The sequence below is a fragment of the Piliocolobus tephrosceles genome, chromosome 21, assembly GCF_002776525.5.
Source record: "Piliocolobus tephrosceles isolate RC106 chromosome 21, ASM277652v3, whole genome shotgun sequence".
Classification (NCBI taxonomy): domain Eukaryota; kingdom Metazoa; phylum Chordata; class Mammalia; order Primates; family Cercopithecidae; genus Piliocolobus; species Piliocolobus tephrosceles.
The window spans coordinates 7,886,056-7,908,279 of NC_045454.1; the positions used below are offsets into that span (position 1 = coordinate 7,886,056).

The 22,224-nt window shown below is 51.0% G+C and overlaps 1 protein-coding gene across 1 annotated transcript in view; it reads right to left on the minus strand.

Moving 5' to 3' along the window:
- Nucleotides 1-21,915, minus strand: part of MYH14 (myosin heavy chain 14) — a 103,078-nt gene extending 81,163 nt beyond the window's left edge. Inside the window, exons 1-6 of the mRNA XM_026448385.1 lie at nt 21,873-21,915; nt 14,894-15,301; nt 7,272-7,428; nt 1,886-1,913; nt 1,643-1,745; nt 815-838 (exon numbers count right to left, since the gene is read on the minus strand). Coding sequence (XP_026304170.1) covers nt 815-838; nt 1,643-1,745; nt 1,886-1,913; nt 7,272-7,428; nt 14,894-15,298 — 717 coding nt within the window. The 5' untranslated portion in view covers nt 15,299-15,301; nt 21,873-21,915. The remainder of the gene's footprint in view (nt 1-814; nt 839-1,642; nt 1,746-1,885; nt 1,914-7,271; nt 7,429-14,893; nt 15,302-21,872) is intronic.
- Nucleotides 21,916-22,224: the final 309 nt, after the last annotated feature.

The following is a 22,224-nucleotide window of genomic DNA, read 5'->3' on the forward strand; positions in this document are numbered from 1 at the left end:
TGGGACTATAGGCAAGCGCCACCATGCCCAATTAATTTTTAAAAGTTTTAGTAAAGATGGGGTCTCACTCTGTTGTCTAGCCTCGTCTTGAACTCCTGGCCTCAAGCAATCCTCCCACTTCAGCCTTCCAAAGTGCTGGGATTATAGACCTGAGACACCAAACCCAGCTTAGAATTTTTAACTAAGGCAAAAATCTATATCACCTATGTAAAATGCTTCAAGCAGTCTGGCACATAATAGGCCTTCAGAAAATAGTGGGTTCCCAGCCCCGCCAGGCTACTCCTTGGCAGGAACCCTATTCCAAACTTCCCTCCAACCCCCTTGGTGTCAGAACCTGGCACACAGTAGGTGCTTCGTAAATGGCAGCCTGTGTGTGTTTTCTCTCAGTCCACGTCTTGCTTGTGTTAAGATGACATGATCTAGCTAGGTGAATGCTTTGTCAAATGAAAAAAGATACACAAAGTGAAGGGCACACGACTTGGCACACAGAAGAACACGGGGCATGCGTGTATTTCCCTTGCTACACTGTCCACTCTCTGGTTGTGTGCACGCAGCGTCTGTGGGACCCGGCTGGACATGTTTAGTAGATCAGTAATAAGTGGTAGTTTCGTTCTCTGGATTGTTCCATGTTGGTGTCTGTGGCCCGTCTGCACACACACAGCAGGGCCGCCATGAACAGCAGTTGGGGGGCAGAGGGATCCCTGGCAGGTGGGACCACTGCTGCCTTGGTCCCTGTCTACCAAGAAGATCATGCACTGGGTGGCCGGGAAGGCATTAGGGGCTGCAAGACTGGAGGTGATCCCCTGCTACTCACATAAGACACGGTGCTGACGGAGGCCTGAGGAAGTCACGGGACACGAGACACGGACCAGGACACAGCACATGGAACGTGGACAGACACACAGGTGAACCAGTGATCTCGGGTGGTGGTGTAGGGGGGTGGGGGAAGGGGAACTGGGGAAACCGGGCGTGTGGAGTAGGGTGGCCTGGGGGACCACACGCCTGGGTTTGAATCCCACTCTACCTCCTTTATTTAAAAACATTTTTGTAGAGATGGGGTCTCACTGTATTACCCAGGCTGGTCTTGAATTCCAGGGCTCAAGTGATCCTCCCTCCTCGGCCTCCCAAAGTGCTGGGATTACAGGCATGAGCCACTGTGCCCGGCCCCCACTCTACCTCTTCCTGGGTGCGTGACCAACAACTGACTCACCCCTCCCATGCCTGGGCTCCTCATCTTCAGCGCAGAAAAACAGCACCCACCACACCCAAGGGATAAGAAAGGCAGTGGGAGAACAGGGCTTGGAACAGTGGGGGACACCTTGTAACGTTCACTTAGACGACAAACCCGGCCATCATGATCACCTAAAATCAGGCTTGACACAGTAGGTGCTCAGAAAATAAAGCACCTACTAAGTACTAGGAGCCATTCCGAGAGCCAATGAGACCAAGACTGACCCTCACACCTCTGTGTCCCCGACTCTGCTTCCAGCCCCACCCCAGGCACACAGTAGGTGCTCGGGTGGCACAGACATCCAGGAGAAGGTCCTCCATGCGGGGAAGAGGCAATTGTGAGGAAAGCCCAAGATGGAAGGGGCGATGCTGTGGCAGGGCCCAGGGGGTGTCCCAAGGCTGGGGTGCTTACGGGGACACCGGGCTCCTTCCTGCCCTTCGGTGACGATGCCACATGGGCGAGGTACTGGATGACCTTCTTGGTGTTTTCCGTCTTCCCAGCTCCAGACTCTCCACTGTGGGGATGACAAGGGGAAGCAAAGGGGTTGGCAATGACCTTGGGCAAGCTCCCCATCTGCCCTGCCCATTCCAAACACAGCCAAGCCCCACCCGGACCCCTCCCTCCTCCTCCAGGAAGTCCTTCCAGATTACTCACGTGCAGAGAATGGACTGGTCCTCACGATCTGTAGGGGACAGAGTGGGGGGATATGTCATCTGAGAGAGTCTCTAGCAGGGCCTTCTGGTCCCTTACACTCGCTGCTGCCTTTTTATTCCCAAGGAGTGAGGAAAAGCTTGGGTCTTGATGTGTAACACTCCTGGATTCTAATTCCCCATCCAGCTCAGCCCCTTGCTTGCTGTGTGACCTTGAGAAAGCAGCTGCCCTTCTCTGACCTTTGGTTTCCCCACCTGTACAATGGAGACAGCCTCCCTCAACTGAACAGAATAGGATTCATTCAGCAATCTCAACATGAGACCCTACTGTGTGCCGCCTCATGCTGGGCATGTGAGAGTCAAGACAGGAGCGAGGTCCTGTGATATAAGATGTCTACCCCAGCGCCCGCCCTGGGCCTAACACAGCCATTCCACAATCGCATGCTGACCACCTACTGAGCACCAGGCATGGAGGGGAGTGGGGAGCTGGCAGGGTGTGTGCCCCTACAGAGCTTTCACTTAAGATGCAGGGTACGAAAACCTACAATCAAATAGCGATTAGCACTGGGAAGAAAACTAAATCAGGAATAGAATAAAGCAGTGGTTCTTTTTTTTTTTTTTTTTGAGGCGGAGTCCCGCTCTGTCGCCCAGGCTGGAGTGCAGTGGCTGGATCTCGGCTCACTGCAAGCTCCACCTCCCGGGTTCATGCCATTCTCCTGCCTCAGCCTCCCGAGTAGCTGGGACTACAGGTGCCCGCCACCTCACCTGGCTAGTTTTTTTGTATTTTTTAGTAGAGACGGGGTTTCACCATGTTAGCCAGGATGGTCTGGATCTCCTGACCTCGTGATCCGCCCATCTCGGCCTCCCAAAGTGCTGGATTACAGGCTTGAGCCACCGCGCCCTGCAAAGCAGTGGTTCTTAAACGGGAGCAATTATGTCCTCTATTCCCGCCAGAAGACACCTGGCAATGTCTGGGAGGCATTTTTGGTTATTACCCTGAGAGAGGGGAGTTCCATGGGCACTGAGTGGGTAGAGGCCAGGGGTGCTGCTAAACACCTACCATGCCCAGGACAGCCTCCTACGACAAAGAATCATCCAGTCCCAAATGAGTAGAGGGCACAGCTAGGGGAAAGGCTCTGAGTTAGGGATGTTTGAGAGACAGAAAGGCCAGTGAGGTTGGGGGATGGGGCAGAGATGGCAAGTGGTGTGATGGGTTTTAAAGCTGTGATTAGGCTGGACGCAGTGGTTCACGCTCGTAATCCCAGCACTTTGGGAGGCCAAGGCCAGCAGATCACCTGAGGTCAGGAGTTCGAGACCAGCCTGGCCAACATGGTGAAACCCCGTCTCTGCTAGAAATACAAAAATTAGCCAGGCGTGGTGGTGCCGCCTATAATCCCAGCTACTCGGAAGGCTGAGGCAGAAGAATCGCTTGAATCTGGGAGGTGGAGGTTGCAGTGAGCCAAGATCGTGCCATTGCACTCCAGCTGGGCAACAAGAGTGAGACTCCATCTCTAAATAAATAAATAAATAAATAAATAAAGCTATGATCAAAGAGTCTGAATGTTTTTTTTAAGCAGGACAGACATCCTCTGGGTGTCTTTAAACCAGGGAGTAAGCTGCATCCAGTAGGCCCTCAGACTTGGCAGCCTGGTGTGGGGGACCATATGCACACGGATTCACCGCCCAGCTGTCTCTCTGACTTGCTGCGTGACCTTGGGCCAGTCTCTGAGTTGCTTTGTGCCTGTTTTCCCATCTGAAAAATGGGGCTCAAAACAGCTGCCATCTCACAGGGATGAACTCACAGTCAGAACTCAGAATGTTCAAAACGCACCTAGCACAGTGCACAGCACAGGAGGAAATATAACACACAGTGTGACATACAGGGAGACAGTGGTCGGGGGCCCTGGGTTCGAATCCCACCTCAGCATACACCCACAAGTGTGACCATGGGCAGCGACTGCTTTGCTCTGTGCCTCAGTTTCCCCACCCAGAAATCAGGGACAAGGCGATAACCTATTTCATAGATTTGCTATGAGGTTAAATGAATTAATCCGGCAGAAACTGATAGACCTGCCAGGAGAAATAGATGAATCCACTATTCACCTGGAGACTTCAATATTCCCATTTAATACTCCCATTTAATGTGCATATTAAATAAGCATATTAGGCTGGGCGCAGTGGCTCATGCCTGTAATCCCAGCACTTTGGGAGGCTGAGGTAGGCGGATCACATGAGGTCAGGAGTTCAAGATCAGCCCGGCCAACATGGTGAAACCCTGTCTCTACTAAAAATACAAAAATTAGCTGGGTGTGGTGGCATGTGCCTATAGTCCCAGCCACTTAGGAGGCTGAGGCAGAAGAATGGCTTGAACCCGGGAGGTGGAGGTTGCAGTGAGCTATGGTCATGCCACTGTACTCCAGCCTGGGTGACAGAGTGACACTCTGTCAAAAAAAAAAAAAAAAGCATAATATATTTACAATATTATGCTATTTAATATACCATTTAATTTAATATGTTATACTATTTAACACATTAATTTATTATACTTATTGAATATGCATATTAAATAGGTATAATTTATTAAATCAACATTACCCTTATATAATAATAAAATAAATATAAAGTATAAAATAAAAATGAAGTATAATAAAACAAAGTATAATAATATAATACACTTATTGAATATGCGTATTAAATAAGCATATTTTCACAGTATTACACTATTTAATTAAATACATACATTTAATAATTTGTTCGTATTTAATATGCATATTCAATAACTATAATATATTCATATTCAGGCCCTGAGGTAGGACTGGATTAGGGATGTTTGACAGGAAGGTGGGTGAGGCTGGGGTGCAGGACAGAAATGGTGAGTGGCACAGATGGGTTTTGAAGCCATGACTGAAGGGTCTGAATGTTGTGTACTATTACATGGGGTTTTTCCTTTTTTAACAAAAACTTTTTATTTTTTTTGAAACACAGTCTCACTCTGTCGCCCAGGCCGGAGTGCAGTGGTGCGATCTCTGCTCATTGCAAGCTCCGCCTCCTGGGTTCATGCCATTCTCCTGTCTCAGCCTCCCTAGTAGCTGGGACTACAGGCACCCGCCACGACGCCTGGCTAATTTTTTGTATTTTTAGTAGAGATGGGGTTTCACCGTGTTAGCAAGGATGGTCTCGATTTTCACCATGTTAGCCAGGATGGTCTCCATCTCCTGATCTCGTGATCCACCCACCTCGGCCTCCCAGAGTGCTGGGATTACAGGTGTGAGCCACCGCGCTGGCCTCCCAAAGTGCTGGGATTACATCATCTATTTATATGATGTAAATAGATATAATTTTTAAATGTTTAATAGATATAAACAAATAAATACTAAATATTTATTAAAATAGAGGAAATATATCAAATATATAATAAGGGCATTATATATGTAATAGATGTTAATCACATAATTTTGCCAAGTCTGATCTATGTTGTCATGGTGTGAATGGTGGCCCCTTGGATGGATACCCTTGTTCAGTGTACAACCTGCCCAACTGTACACAACTGCCTTGTGCTGCCATCTGTCTAAGGGGCTCCATTTACCCCATGACAATAGAGATCAGATCTATAATTCAACAATAAGTGTCGAATGAATGAATGAACACTCTGGGAATTACTGTCTCAAGGGAAATATTCACAGAAGCCCCACACCCAACCAATATTGTTCAGAGAAAGAGTGAACAGAGATCTTTAAAGAATCTCCATACTGTTTTCAATAGTGGTTGTACTAGTTTACATTCCACCAGCAGGGTAAAAGTGTTCCCGTTTCACCACATCCACACTAACAGCTGTTATTTTTTGATGATTTAATGATGGAAAACAGTATGGAGATTACTTTAAAAACCAAAAGTAGATCTATCATTTGATCCAGCAACCCCACCCTGGGTATCTACCCAGAGGAAAAGAAGCTGTTATATGAAAAAGACACTTGCACACACATGTTTATAGCAGCACAATTCACAATTGCAAAAATATGGAATCAGCCTGAATGTCCATCAACCAACGAGTGGATAAAGAAATTGTGAGATGTGTATGTATATATACACATATATATACACACACACACACATATATATATGAGTATTCCATGGTGTCTATACACACACACATATATATCCCATGGTGTGTGTATGTGTATCTGTATCTATATCTGTATCTATAGTATATATAAAGAAAGAGTATATATCCCACGGTGTGTGTATATACATATTTGTTATATACACCATGGGATATATATACATACATACACCATGGAATACTACTCAGCCATAAAAAGGAATGAAATAACAGCATTCACAGCAACCTGGATGAAATTGGAGACCATTATTCCAAGTGAGGTAACTCGGGAATGGAGAATCAAACATCGTATGTTCTCACTTATAAGTGGGAGCTAAGCTCTGAGGATGCAAAGACATAAGAATGACACAGTGGACTTTGGGGACTCAGGACGAAGGGTGGTGGGGGGGTGGTGAGGGATAGAAGATTACACATTGGGTGCAGTCGACACTGCTCTGATGGCAAGTGCACCAAAATCTCAGAAATCGCCACTGAAGAACTTTTCCATGCAACCAAACACCGCCTGTTTCCCAAAAACTACTGAAATAAAAAATAAATATTTTTTTTTTTTTTGAGGCAGAGTCTCACTGTGTCATCCAGGCTGGAGTGCAGTGGTGCGATGTCATCTCACTGCAAGCTCCACCTCCTGGGTTCATGACATTCTCTTGCCTCAGCCTCCCGAGTAGCTGGGACTACAGGCGCCCGCCACCATGCCCGGCTAATTTTTTTTGTATTTTTAGTAGAGACGGGACTTCACCTTGTTAGCCAGGATGGTCTCGATCTCCTGACCTCATGATCCGCCCGCCTCGGCCTCCCAAAGTGCTGGGATTACAGGCGTGAGCCACCGCGCCTGGCCAAAAATTAACTAATTTATTTAAAAATAAGAAAAGAGGCCAGGCGTGGTGGTGCATGCCTGTAGTCCCAGCTACTTGGGAGGCTAAGGCACGAGAATCACTTGAGCCCAGGAGGCAGAGGTTGTAGTGAGCCAAGATCGTGCCACTGCACTCCAGCCTGGGTGACAAAGCAAGACTGTCTCAAAATAATAATAATAATAATAATAAATAATAATAATAATAAAGAGACAGTGAACATAGAGATAGGTAAAAAGACTCTGGGACCTGGCACCTCGCCCACTCAGGCCTCTACTTATGTTCCCTCCAGCCCCATAAGAAGCCCCACAAAGTCAAGTCCCGAAGCTGTTATTTGACCTGGACTCTGGCTTCCGGCAGCCCCAGGTCAGGCCTCCGTTGAAGAGCTGCCTCGCTGGCCTACAGCCCCACCCAGCACTCACCCTGCAGCATGCTCCGATAGGCCCCCTCGGTCACTGCGTACACATGAGGTGGCACCTCGTGGCGCTTCTTGCCCCGGTACATCTCCACAATGGCTTCTGTGTAGATGGGAAGCTGCTTGTACGGGTTGATGACCACACAGAAAAGGCCGGAGTATGTCTGCAGTGGGGGAGAGGGGAGAGGGGAGAGGGTCTCAGATCCCCGCCCACAGCCTGAAAGGCGTCATGGGGCCACTGAGCAGGTCGTGCATTGCACAAGGGCATCTGCACATGGTATGTTTACACCATAACAATATAGACTTGAATGTTTTTTACGAGCATTTTCAGGCTGATGGTAGCAAAGAATCTTTCCAAATTGCACAAAGGCACAATTGCACAAAGGGTGAGGATTTACCCTGAGAGAACAAGGCCTTTGCAGCCAGCCAGACTTGGGTCACAGCCTGTGGTTGCCTGGACTGACACACAGGAAATGACCATGTGCGAGGTGACTGGTTGAGGCACTCTTTGTAGCAGCAAAAGACTGGAAATGACCTGAATGCACCTTCATATGACGGATTCCTAAAAAGCTCTTGTGTATAGACATGGGACTATCTTCAAATCAATATCGAGTAAAAGGAGGTGAGTTGAGGACTGTGTGAGGAGCTACAATTTGCATTAGAAAGGATGGAAGAGGAATCTTTTTTTTTTTTTTTAAGACGGAGTCTCACTCTGTCACCCAGGCTGGAGTGCAGTAGGGCGATCACGGCTCACCGCAAACTCTGCCTCCTGGGTTCACACCATTCTCCTGCCTCAGCCTCCCAAGTAGCTGGGACTACAGGCGCCTGCCACCACGCCTGGCTAATTTTGTGTATTTTTTAGTAGAGATAGGGTTTCATTATGTTAGCCAGGATGGTCTCAAGCTCCTGACCTCGTGATCCGTCCGCCTCAGCTTCGCAAAGTGTTGGGATTACAGGCGTGAGCCACCACACCCGGTAGGAATCTTTTTATATATTCACTTGAATATGCATGGAATATCTCTGGAAGGGTGCTTGTGGTATCTGCAATAACCGAAATGCACCAGGAACATACCTGCGGTTTCCAGTGATAATAGACACATAACAGTCCTGCTGAAATGACCGTGCCTAGTCTTTTTTTTTTTTTTTCTCTTTGAGACAGGGTCTTACTCTGTCACCCAGGCTGGAGTGCAGTGGTACAATCATGGCTCACTGCAGCCTCCACATCCTAGACTCAAGCAATCCTCCCACCTCAGCCTCGAGAGTAGCTGGGATCACAAGTGTGTGTCAATTTACTAGGTTGATTTTTCATATTTTTAGTAGAGATGGGGTCTCACTACGTTGTCCAGGCTGCTCTTGAACTCTTGGGCTCAACTAATTCTCCCACCAAAGCCTCCCCACATGCTGGGATTACAGGCTTGGGCCACCGCACCCGGTGTATCTTTTTTGTAGACACGGGGGGGTCTCTCTATGTTGCCCAAGCTGGTCTCGAACTCCTGACCTCAAGTGATCTGCCCACCTCGGCCTCCCAAAGTGCTGGGATTAGAGGCATAAGCCTCCACACCCAGCCTCAGGACTCTGTAACGGTTTAAGAACAAGTCCAGCTCACGGGGTAATCATGTAGGCAACAGGGGTTCAACACTCACAGAAGCAGTAAGATATAGCTAGAGAGCTAGTTAGCCACTTAGCTAAACCAGCCAGAGAGCTGACTAGCCAAGCTCTCTAAAGTTAGCTAGCTAAACTAGCCAGAGAATTAGCTGTTTAGTGGCTTAGCTAGTTAGCTACTCTGGACTTTGAAGCCATCTGGGATTCAAATTAAGATGTGTTTTCCAGCTGTGTGTGACAAAGTAGGGTAACCTACTCTGCTAGCTACCCAGCTAGCTGGTTTCTAAGCTGGTTAGCAGCAGGACTATCTTTTTCTTTTGTCTTTTAGAAACAGGATCTCACTTTGTTACCCAGGCTGGAGTGCAGTGGCATGAACACAGCTCACTGCAGCCTCCACCTCTCGGGCTCAAACAATCCTCCTGCCTCAGCCTCCCAAGAAGATGGGAGCACAGGAATGCACCACCACGCCTGGACAATTTTGTAAATTTTTACTTTTTTTTTTTTTTTTTTGGAGACGGAGTCTTGCTGTGTCGCCCAGGCTGGAGTGCAGTGGCCGGATCTCAGCTCACTGCAAACTCCGCCTCCTGGGTTCCTGCCATTCTCCTGCCTCAGCCTCCCGAGTAGCTGGGACTACAGGCGCTCCCCACCGCGCCCAGCTAATTTTTTTTTTTGGTATTTTTAGTAGAGACGGGGTTTCACTGTGTTAGCCAGGATGGTCTCGATCTCCTGACCTTGTGATCTGCCCGTCTCGGCCTCCCAAAGTGCTGGGATTACAGGCGTGAGCCACCGCACCTGGCCGAATTTTTACTTTTCGTGGAGATCCGATCTCACTACGTTGCCCAGGCAGGTCTCGAACCCCTGAGCTCAAGCGATCCTCCCACCGTGGCATGCCTGGGATTACAGGCATGAGCCACTGTGCCCGGCCAGCAGGACTGTTTTAAGCTCCCAGGGAGCTTGAGCTTCTCAAGCAGAGTAGGGTGTGGCCACCATAGGCTGCCTGGTCCCAGGTGCCAACCTTCTAATGGTGGGAGGGTGGGTGGCCTGGGTGGCCAGCCAGGAGCGGAACAACCGGTTTGCTGGGTGTCTGCCCTCCCCGCCTGAAAGGGCTGCTCTGGGAGTTCCCCAGCTCTCAGAGGGTGGGGCGGCCAGACCACATTCCCTGGGAGGGTATCTCATGGCTGCCGGCGCCCTGGCCCCCACTCCTGGCTGGCGGAGGAACCCACTCCCCACACCACCCTCCCACCCCAGCCCCTCCTGCCAGCCACACCTTGTTTCCAGGGCGACACCCTAGGAACAGAAACCTGAGCTGGTCAACAAGGCTAGGGGGGAAAGAACAGAGGCTGGTGCACCCCACAGGGTGGGAGACAGCTGGGAAAGTCTGTGGGGAAGGGTCAGGCATGGCTGCTCCAGGCCTCGGGGCTCTGAAGACAGACCTGCCCCCGCCCCCCTCAGCCTGGTGACTTTCCCCATAGTCTCAGTTTCCTCCTTGGGAAACCGAGGGCGACACTCCCCACCCCATTACAAAGGCTGTAGGGATTAGGGGAGATCATGGATAAAAAGCAGCCAGGCCGAGGCGGCGCCCATGCGTCCCACACCAGATATGGGTCTTGAAACTCTTACCCATCGTACCTGGGAGCCCTGGGCTCACTCAGACTTTTTTGGCGGGGGCGGGCAGGACAGAGTCTGGCTCTGTCACCCAGGCTGGAGTGCAGTGGCGCGATCCCGGCTCACTGCAGCCTCAAACTCTCAGGCTCATTGTTCAGACTTTGAAGCCATCTAGGGTTCAAATTCAGATGCAGCACTTTTGAGCTGTGTGTGACTTTGCACGAAGGCTGTGTCCTCTCTAAACCTCAGTTTCCAGCCCTGGAAAATGCGGCTTTTAACCCATCACCTAGAAGTGTTCTGAGAGTGAAATCACATAATGCATCTTCCATGTTTCTCAGAGCAGGGTGTTCTACAAAGGGGTTCTCTGCCTGCCCCAAGGGTCCCAGGAAAGGGACTGAGACTCTTAGCAACTCCAAGCCAAACAGCCTATTAGTGGCAGAAACTGGGTTTCTGGAGCCCTGGATGTCCCACTTTTTGCTGGGCAATACCACCTTCCCCACCATCAGTTGGTCAGTCAACAAACATGTATTAAGCACAGGTCTTAAACAGGGCAGAGTTTGAATCACGCCTCTAACATTTTTGGGCCAGGTGGCTCGAACCTCTCAGGGTCTCAGTGTCTTCAGCAAATGGGGACAGAAATAGTGCTTCCTGCATAAGGTGCCTGGGAGTCATCCACAAGTTCATGTGGCATACAGAGGGTTTAATATGGACCCCAGCTGGGCGCAGTGGCAGCTCAAGCCTGTAAATCCAGCACTTTGAGAGGCCCAGGCAAGAGGATCACTTGAGTCCAGGAGTTTGAGACTAGCCTGGGTAACATTGTGAAACACTGTCTCTACAATAAATTAAAAAATCAGCCAAGCGTGGTGATATGTGCCTGTAGTCCCAGCTACTTAGGAGGCTGAGGCAGGAGGATCACTTGAGCCCAGGAGGTTGAGCTGCAGTGAGCTGTAAGCATGCTACTGCACTCCAGCCTGTGTGACAGAGCAAGGCTATGTCTAAAACAAACAAACAAACAAACAAAAAAATAAAACAAAAAAAAAAAACAGAACATGGACCTTGAAACACTGCATGCTCAATATTTTAACCACTATCAGCTTCTGTTGGGCCAATGGCTTCCCCTCTCCAAGCTGTGGGAAAAAGAGGGTGATAATCCCTACCTCACAACCTGATGTGGATGGGGAGGGGGTCAACAAGATCACGTTGGACAGAAACTTAGAACAGCACTCAGCAGAGAAAGCAGGTACTCACTAAGGGCTAATGATTTTTTTAAGGCCCAATTTGCTTCCCATCTGGAATTCTAGAATCTTCTCTCTTACATTGATTTCTTAGGCCCCAAAAGTCTGGCTCCCTGGCCACCACCTTAGCTCAGGCCCTACCACTTTTTCTATTGAACTTTCTGAATAATCTTCCTAGTGCAATGGCGAGGACCTGGGGTCCGCAGTCACAATGACCTGAGTTCAAGTTCTAGCTTAGCTGGTTCCTAGTTATGGGGCTTATGTTCAAATCCTACCCTCCAATCTGAGGCTCAGTTTCCCCACCTGCAGAGTGGGGATGACAGCAGATACCTTACAAGGTTGCCGGGAGCACTCAGAGTATTTATTAAAAGGCAAAGAGCAGCCGGGTGCGGTGGCTCACCCCTGTAATCCCAGCAGTTTGAGAGGCCGAGTTGGGCAGATCACTTGAGCTCAGGGGTTCGAGACCAACCTGGCGAACATGGTGAAACCCCATCTCTACAAAAAATACAAAAATTAGCTGGGCGTGGTGGTGGGCGCCTGTAGTCCCAGCTACTCAGGAGGTTGAGGCAGGAGAGTTGCTTGAACCCAGGAGGTGAAGGCTGCAGTAAGCCAAGATCATGTTGCTGCACTGCAGCCTGGGCAACAGACTGAGACCCTGTCTCAAAAATATATATATATATATAAACGAATAAAAGGCAACCAGTGGATCCATGTTTTGGATGTCATCCTGATATCTGTGGCCTTGGGTGAGATATGGTGGGAGTGGATCAGGTACAGGCCTCTTTTCCAGGACTAGTAAAGGTGTTTGAGGATTTGGAAAGGGCCAGTGCAGACTGGAGAAGATACCAATCCCATGCAGGGTCTGATAGCCCTCGATTCAAATTCCACACCTGCCACCACAAGCTGAGGGACCCTGAGCCAGCCACTGCTTATCTCAGAGCCTCGATCTCCAAGTAGGAGCGAGGCTTCATAAAAATATTCTAATCTTCCGCTTTGTGACCCTCAAAGGGGTGGATGTTGGAGCAAAGCTGTGAGATCCCACCAGTCTAAACTGGAGTTTGGAGCATGACTCTGGAACCAGCTGCCTGGGTTCAAATCCTGGCATGATTCCTTCATGGCTATGGGTCACTTAACATTCCTGAACATCATGTGATATCAGCAGTCCCTGGCCCAGAGAGAAGCTGATAACTCAAACGCCGCACTTAGAACAGTGCTTGGCACATCATGAGTGCTCGATTAAATATTTGCCAGCCTCCTCTTATTATTATTTTTCATTATGATTGTCCACATTCCTTGTCAATCTGTCTAATCCTGTTTGCTCTTTTGTTAAATGAAATTAATAACCCCTTGGCTGCCTATTAGAACCTCCTTGGAAGCTTGTTAAAAATACCATTGCTGGCCGGGCGCGGTGGCTCAAGCCTGTAATCCCAGCACTTTGGGAGGCCAAGGTGGGCGGATCACGAGGTCAGGAGATCGAGACCATCCTGGCTAACACGGTGAAACCCCGTCTCTACTAAAAAAAATACAAAAAAAAACCTAGCCAGGCGAGGTGGCGGGCGCCTGTAGTCCCAGCTACTCGGGAGGCTGAGGCAGGAGAATGGCGTAAACCCAGGAGGCAGAGCTTGCAGTGAGCTGAGATCCGGCCACTGCAGCAACAGAGCGAGACTCGGTCTTAAAAAAAAAAAAAAAAAAAAAAAAAAAAAAAAAAAAACCATTGCTCATGTCACAGCCCCAGAGAGCTTGATTTAAAGTTCTGGGGTGGGACTCAGGCACTGGTATTTTCTAAGAATTCCCCAAATGACTCTACCATGCAGGTGGGGTTAAGAACCACTGCCCTACCCCATCTGTTTGCTCTAAAGAGTTTTAAAAATGCAATGAACATCCAACACTTAGCACAGATGTGGGAAGACTACCATAGTCAACCTAGCTATCATCAATCCCTTCTCAACGGGTTTTTGTACTGTTTTGTTTTGTTTGAGACAGGGTCTTGATCTGTTACCCAGGCTGGAGTACAGTGGCACTATCACAGCTCACTGCAGCCTCGACCTGCAGGGCTCAGGTGATTCTCCCACCTCAGCCTCCCAAGTAGCTGGGACTACAAGAGTGTGCCACCATGCCCAGCTAATTTTTTTTTTTTTTTGCAGGGATGGCCATGCCCAGGATGGTCTCGAACTCCTGGGCTCAAGCAATCCACCCACCTCAGCCTCTCAAAGTGCTGGGATTACAGGTATGAACCACCATTTCCAGCCCCATCTCAATCTTAAGAGGCATCACAGCAAAGTGAGAATGCCTGGGACCACCTGAATCTGCCAGGTCTAATTGTGTGACCTTGGCCTCTCTGTGCCTCAGTTTTCTTACCTGTAAAATGAGGATCAGATGCTTTCCAATTCCAAAAATGTACAGAGGCAAAGTATTTTAGAAAGCTTGGAAGAAGGCTTGGTAAAGTTTAATAAATGTTCATTTTTATTGTTATTAACTCTCTCTGGGCCTGATTTGCCTCTTATGTAAAATGGAAATAATAATAGACTCTACCTTTCCTATGGTGAGATTGAATGAATTAAAAGATAGGCATTTAGCACAGAGCCTAGCATATACTTTTTTGCTTTTTGTCTTTTTTTGAGACGGGGTCTTGTGCTGTCACCCAGGCTAGAGTGCAGTGGTACCATCATAGCTCACTGCAGCCTTGCCCTCTGGGGCTCAAGTGATCCTCCTGCCTCAGCCTCCCTGGAAGCTGGGACTAAAGGCATGGGCCACCACCACACCTGGCTAATTTATCTTTTTTTAAGAGACAGGGTTTCGTTTTGTTGCCCAGGCTGGTCTTGAACCTCAAGCAACATATTTCTATACTCAGTGATTCACATTAATGATGGTCACAGATCTGTTTCTGTTCCTTAAAACTCGGGATGAGTTATATCTGAGAAATTGGAACGTTTTATACTTTCGGAAAATAATACAGTTTATCTACCATACATATCATGCGATGTCCCCAGTAGGTTCCGAGGCTGTCCTAGTAATCCAACAATTAATTCATAATTTGGCAACCAAGTAAGTGTAGGAATAGTCACGGGACATGGGATACAGATGATACATAGCCTGGAGTTAATGCAGGTTGGGGTGTGGACCCGGCTCCCCACCCGGCAGCAACCCCGCCCTCCCGTCCCCCGCCCCCCAGCAGGAGGCCACTCACGTAGATGAGGCCCGAGTAGTACCGCTCCCGGAGGTTGTGCAGGACCGAGGCCTCGTTGAGGCAGGTCAGCTCGGCCATGTCCTCGGCCTTGCTGAACTTGGGCGGGTTCATGCGCTGAATCTGGTCCCGCGGCAGCCGCAGCCGCCTCCCGCTCTCCGCCAGCTCCACCTCCGCCTCCTCCTCACCTTCGTCCCGCAGCGCCGCGGCTTCGAACCCGTGAAGCTCCGAAGGCACCCACACGAGACGCCGGGCCGTCCACTCCACCTGCGGGGAGGTGCCCGAGCCAGGCCCGCTACCTGCACTGGGCCCGCGGGGCGTGAACAGGAATGGCTGGGCAGCCTCGGGCACTGGGCCTGGCCTGGGGGGCGCCTTCCGCCCAGGCACCGACATGGTCATGGCTGCCATGGTCTGCAGGGGGCAGAGAAAGAGGGTGGAGGTCAGATGAGGCTCCATCCCCAGTGCCTCCCTTCCCTACTCCAAATTCCCTTTCCTACCCCAAATTCCCCAGGCAGCCCCTCTGCCTTCCTTTATCAGATCTCTTGCCACCCTTCTGGTTTAACAGACCTGGCTTACTCATTTCATTCATTCACCTCTCTATGCACTCATTCATTCTTTAATAAGCTGGGCTGTGAACCAGGCTCAGAGGGTCAGTTCTCTTTTTTTTGAGGCAGAGTTTTGCTTATTGCCCAGGCTGGAGTGCAATGGCGTGATCTCGGCTCACTGCAACCTCGGCATCCAGGGTTCAAGCGATTCTCCTGCCTCAGCCTCCTGAGTAGCTGGGATTACAGGCGCCTGCCACCACGCCCAGCTAATTTTTGTATTTTTAGTAGAGACGGGGTTTCACCATGTTGGCCAGGCTGGTCTCGAACTCCTGACCTCAGGTGATCTGCCCCTCTCAACCTCCCAAAGTGCTGGGATTATAGGCATGAGCCACCATACCCGGCCCCGGCTAATTATTTTCAATTTTTGTAGAAATGAGGGTCTCATTATGTTGTCCAGGCAGGTCTTGAACTCCTGACCTCAAGTGATCTACCCTCTTCACTCTCCTAAAGTGCTTGGGATTGCAGGCGTGAGCCACCACACCCGGCCAGGCTCAGTTCTGGGCATTGACAATGGAGCAATGGACAAGCTGGAAGAAGACGCCTGCCTCCAAAAGTTTACTTTCTAGCCCTGGGCTGTCCAGTGCAGGAGCCACCACCACCTGTGCACTACTGGGCACTAGAAATGTGGCATGTGTCACTGAGGAAATATATTTTCAATTTCATTCGTTTAAATTAAATCTATATCATTTTATTTTGAGATGGAGTCTCGCTCTGTTGCTCAGGCTGGAGTGCAGTGGTGCAATCATGGCTCGCCACCTCCTCAACTTCCCGGACTCCGGTGATTCATGTCTGAAATTTATTAATTAAAAAATAAATATGGCCGGGCGCGGTGGCTCATGCCTGTAATCCCAGCGTTTTGGGAGGCCAAGGCGGGCAGATCACGAGGTCAGGAGATCGAAACCATCCTGGCTAACACGGTGAAACCCCGTCTCTACTAAAAACACAAAAAATTAGTCAGGCGTGGTGGCGGGCGCCTGCAGTCCCAGCTACTCAGGAGGCTGAGGCAAGAGAATGGTGTGAACCCGGGAGGCGGAGCTTGCAGTGAGCCAAGATTGTGCCACCGCACTCCAGCCTGGGTGACAGAGCAAGACTCTGTCTCAAAATATAAATAAATAAATAAATGTATTAACAGGCATGCCACCATGCCTACTAATTTTTAAATTTATTTTGTAGAGACAGGGTCTTCTATGTTGCCCAGATTGGTCTCAAACTCCTGGGCTCAAGTGATCCTCCTGCCTTGGCTCCCCAAAGTACTGGGATTACAGGTGTGAGCCACCGAGACCCATCTTAAAATTTAAATATAAATAGCCCCATCTGGAGTTGTAAGTGTAAGATACAGAGCAGATTTTCAAGACTTAGTACAACAAAAAGATAGTTTGCTGAGATTTTAAATATTTAATGACATGTCGAAATAATATTTTCAATCTACTGGATTAAATAAAATATATCATTAAATTAATGTTACCCATTTCTTTTTTACTTTTATCATTAAATGTGGCTACTAGAAAATGTTACGTTACACGTCTGGCCTGTATTATATTGCTATTGGACACAGCTGCTCTAATCCCAGGAGACAGATAAAAAGATTAAAAATGTGAATTAGATAGTATGATTTTTGTTTTTTAAAAATTCTCTCTTTTCTGTTTTTTTACAAAAACCAAATAGAGTATGTTTGGTGGTTTTTTGGGGATTCTTTGTTTGTTTTCGTTTTTTTGAGACAGTGTCTCACTCTGTCACCCAGGCTGGAGTGCAGTGGCTTGATCTTGGCTCAGTGCAACCTCCGCCTCCCGGGTTCAAGCGATTCTCCTGCCTCAACCTCCCAAGTAGCTGGGATTACAGGTGCCCGCCACTATGCCTGGCTAATTTTTGTATTTTTAGTAGAGATGGGGCTTCACCATGTTGGCCAGGCTGGTCTCGAACTCCCAACCTCAGGTGATGCGCCCGCCTGGGCCTCCCAAATTGCTGGGATTACAGGCATGAGCCACCGTGCCCAGTCATATAGTGTGTTAAATGGTAAATAAATGCCAAGTAAATAAATGCCAAGGGGAGGAATAAACCAGGGAACAGGGGATGTTAGTGTTGAGAATGTGGAAGTTTTCATTAGGTTGGCCAGGGAGGGCCTGTCTGACGTGACATTTAAATTAAGACCCAAGGGAGATGACAGGAGTGAGCCAAGGGGTTGTTGGGAGAAAAAAAAAATCATTCCAGACAGCAGTGCAAAGGTCCTGGGGCTGCAATGCACCTGTGTGGCTATGGCACTGGGAGGTGAGCAGCATGACTAGAGCCAAATGATCAAGGGGCAGAGGGTGGGAGGGAATATAAAAGAGAGGACAAAAATGCTTTTACTCTAAGATGTGAGCCCAGGGAGGGAATTGACCTGATTTTTTGTCATTCAGATTCCCTGATCACCTCTGGTCACGCCTACCTCATGCCTGCCGAATAGACTCGAATCTCACTGCTTCAGTGAACAATTCCTTCCTTCTGTGGAACCTGGCTCCTTCTCTGTAAAATGGGGAAACTGGCCCCATTCATTCAACTCTCTGAGGACTTTCAAGTACGAGACTCTGCCCTGAGTGGGTCTGAGGACCCAGAGAAGAGTCGGCTGGGAGCCCTGCCTGGAGGAGCTTCTGGCTTAGGGGTAGATCCAGCTCCAGCTATCACCAAGGCAACCAGGTGCTGGGGAAACTAGAAAGTGCTAGGTCCCTCCCGCCATCCAGGGGGTCATGGAGCAATTCCAAGGTGGTCCAAGCACCAGGCAGGAAAAATATTCTCCCTATCCTGCTAAAGAAGTCTGCCCCTACTCCCTCTCTCTCTCTCTCTTTTTTTTTTTTTCTTAGAGACAGGTCTCACTCTATTGCCCAGGCCGGAGTTGGAGCGCAGTGGCACGATCACAGCTCACTGCAGCCTCAACTCCTGTGCTCAAGTGATCCTCCCACTTCAGCCTCTTGAGTAGCTGGGACCACAGGCGCGCAAAACCAGGCTCAGCATTTTTTTTGTTTGTTTGTTTGTTTTCCTGGTAGAGACAGGGTCTCACTATGTTACCCAGGCTGATCTCGAATTCCTGGGCTCAAGTGATCCTCCTGCCTTGGCCTCCACGGTGTTGGGATTACAGGCATGAGCCACCACGCCCGGCCCCTACTCTCATCCACTGCCTCAAATGTCCCCATCACTGCCCCACCACATCAATCACAGAAACAGTGGAAGATTTCTGTCTCCCCAACAGCAGGACTTCACCTCTTCCCAGCAGACCTATATTCACCTGCCGTCCCCACCTCGCTCCCACATACCCCTGGAAAAATCCTTCTAAGCACCCAGCTGCCCTGGAGGCATCCCTGGATCTGGTCCCAACAGACTCCTGCCTTTCCCTCAAGCCTCTCCCACGGGAATCTCAGCTCCGCTCAGAGGACCCACTTCCTCCCAGACCCTCTCCTCTTGTCCCTGAGCCCAGCAGCTCCAGCTTCCAGTGACTCTTGGCCCTGAGGCGCTCAGGCCTCAAACGCTGGACCCCTGCACTCTGAATGCAGCAAGGAGTTTCTCCACCCCGTGACCCCCAAATTGTTAAGGCTCACCCCAGGCCTCCAGTGTGACCTGGATACACCAGACCCAAACTCCATCCCTGGCACTTTACCCTCACCCCCACCCACCCCACCCCATCCACTTCCTCTCCAGCCCTGTGGCCTTTGACCAGGAAGGGTTTGGGAGTTTTTGCAATCACCCTATGCCCTATGCCTCTCCTCCCTGGAGCCAAGAGTCCAAGCCCCCAGCCTTTTCCTTCCGGGGGCTGAGGAGTCCCGGCTCCCAGCCTCCTCCTCTCCCAGGACCCAAGAGTCTGAGCCCCCAGCCCTCTCCTCCTATGGATGGGGAAGTGCAGGCCCCCTCACCTCACTGCAGCCGGGCTAGAGGTGAGGATGCTGAGTTCTGGAGACGGATCACAGCCCTGATGGGGCGGGCAGGGCCTGCAGGCCTTGGCTCCAGGTGGCCCAGCCTCTCTGGCTGCCCTACCCTTCCTCACCCAGCAGGAACACTCTGCCAGGGCTAATTACTGTCACCTGGGCAGGTGAAAGCACCTGCCCTGGGAGGGGCCGAGACTGCTGGGCTTGAAAAAGAAAAGCAGCCAGGGATCCGCCCTGGGGCAGAGGTTGGGGCCCTTGGCATCCAGTCCTCTGACCCTGGCTTCTAGCGCTGAGATTCCAGAGTCCCAGTACTCAATGCCCTCCTGTCTCAGACCCAGGAGTTCAGGCCCCCAGCCCCTGCTCCTACAGACCCAGGAATCCGGGCTTGCAGCCCCCTCCTCCCCTAAGACCCCAGAACTGCAGTCCTGACCTGCAGTCCTTTCCTCCTCCAAGACCCAGCAGTTCGGGCTCACAGCACAGTCCTTCCTCAGACCTGGGACAACCGGCCCCCAAGGCCCCTCCTCGGATCCCGGAGTCCGAGGGTCCAATACCCATTCCCCTGGACCCAAGCGCCTGTGTCGCCGCCCCCTCAACTCGCAGATCCTTGGGGCTACCTGGGGGCGCCGAGCGGAGCGGGGAGATGGGGAGAGGGCACGGGAATCCCCGTCCTCTTCAGGTGCTGCGACCTCCGCGGTCCAGCGCAGGGCGGGGCCCCGAAGCGTCACGGGGCGGGAGTCCAGCTCTGATGTCACCCAGCACCTGCCCGGCTGGGGACGGGGCGGGCCTGGAGCTTCAGGGCCTCTGACGGGGACCAGGGGAAGGCGGGGGTTGAGCCTGTTGCCAGGTGGGCGGCGGCGGCGGCGGCGCCAGGGGCTCCTCCCCCTTATGGCGGGCAAAGGTCGAGGGCCCGCCGCGGAGAAGGCTGAGGATTCCCGGGATTCAAACCCCGCTGTAGCTTCATGGGCCTCAGCTTTCCCTGCTGTGAATTGCGGCCAGTGAAATTAACAAAACGACTTTCAGAAAGTTCCCCAGCCCAGTGCTTCATCATTAATCTCCCTGAGCCTCAGTTTCCCACCTGCGGGAACGGAACAACAAATCCGTAGACAGTAAGAGAACCAAAGAAGAGAACAATGGTATTCTGTCCTGAGCTTCAGTCTCGGGAGTGAAATAAAGACTACATGGTGGTAAGAGTACCTACTATGCTACTATGTGTCGGGTATTTTCTCCTCTTAGAACAGCTCTTTGAGATCATAAAATGATTTGAGAGAGAGACTGTCTCTGTTGCCCAGCTTGGAGTGCAGTGACATGATCATGGCTCACTGCAGCCTTGACTTTCTGGACTCCAGAGATCCTCCCCGCTCAGCCTCCCGAATAGCTGGGACGACAGGGGTGCGCCACCACGCCCAGCTAACTCTTTTACTTTTTGTAGAGACGAAGTCTCGCTGCGTTGCCCAAGCTGGTCTCTAACTCCTGGGCTCAAGCGATTCTTTCGCCTCCACCTCCCAAAGTGCTGGGATTACAGGCCTGAGCCACTGCGCCCAGCGTAGAATAATCTCAACAACCGATGACATAAGGGCGATCAGCATGTCCATTTCTCTGATGTGGAAACTGAGGCAGGAAGGGCCAAAGTAAGGCACTCAAGGTCACACAGTATAAGAGGGAGGTCTGGGATTCAAGCCGAGACCGTTTTCTGCCATTCTAAAGGAGGGGGTCTGGGAAGAACCTCTAGCAGGTTCCTAAAGACATCAAATTCTGCGTCCCAGTTGTTGATACTACCAGCCTGCTTCCCCATCTATGCCACAGGGACCGCGGCTTTCCTTAGGGAGACTCCTGTGGGATTGAAAAGGTTAAAGGACCCAGCACGCAGTTGGTCTCCGGAGTGTTCTTCTCCACAGGACCCCCTGCAGTCACCAATTCTGTCCAGTCTCAGCCTTCCCCTCTCTGTATAATGGGTACAATATAACTCACCTCGAGTCAATATGATAAAGAAAGTAAATTATTTAGTAGTAAAAACTAAAAGCGTCCAAGTAAATCGATGGTTCTCAAATATGTCCTTCGCCACCCCTCTGCCTCTTCCAGTCACGACCCCTCTTTCTGGCCCCCGATTCTGACACTTGAGAACAGAGACATGTCACGCTGGGGGCGGGGGACTGGAGGCGATGACTCAGGTATTAAAGCGGCCGAGGTTCCAAAGACAGCCTCAGTTTCCCCTTCTGCGGAACAGGCCCGGGGCTGCCAGCTAGGACCCCGACCCGGCCTCGCACACGGCGGCAACTGGAGTTGGGGGAGTGTAGACGTCCCGCCCCCCCACCTCCCTCGCCGCCGTCCGGCTGCGCGCCCAAGGTGAGAGCCCGCGTCACCTCCCCGCCGTCCCCGGCCGCCTGCCCGGGCTCCCGGGCCCCGATCGCAGCCCCCAGGCTCCAGCTTCCCCTGGCCCAGTCCCGTTCTGCCGCCCCCGGAGGGCTGCCGGCCGCGGGCACTCACCGGCTTCCAGGGCCGTCCCGAGGCTTCGGCCTGGGGAGAAAGAGGGGCGGGTCCGCAGGGACAGCCCCGCCCCCACGAGCGCAGTAGGGGCCAATCGGCTCCAGCTGCGGCAAGCTACAGCCCCGCCCCTGGGGGACAGGAGCCGCCAATCAAAAAGAGCGGCTGGCGGGCGGGGCCAATCAGAAGTTGTCGAAGGGTGCCAGCCGTGGGAAAAGAACACGGCCCGAGCGCGGCGCTAAGCCGCGCGGTCGGGGGTGGAAGCCGAGGCCTGACGGGCACGGGGCGCCACCAATAGCGAGGCGCGGGGGGCGGCCGGGGGCGGGAGGCACAAGGGGCCCGGGTGAATGGGCCG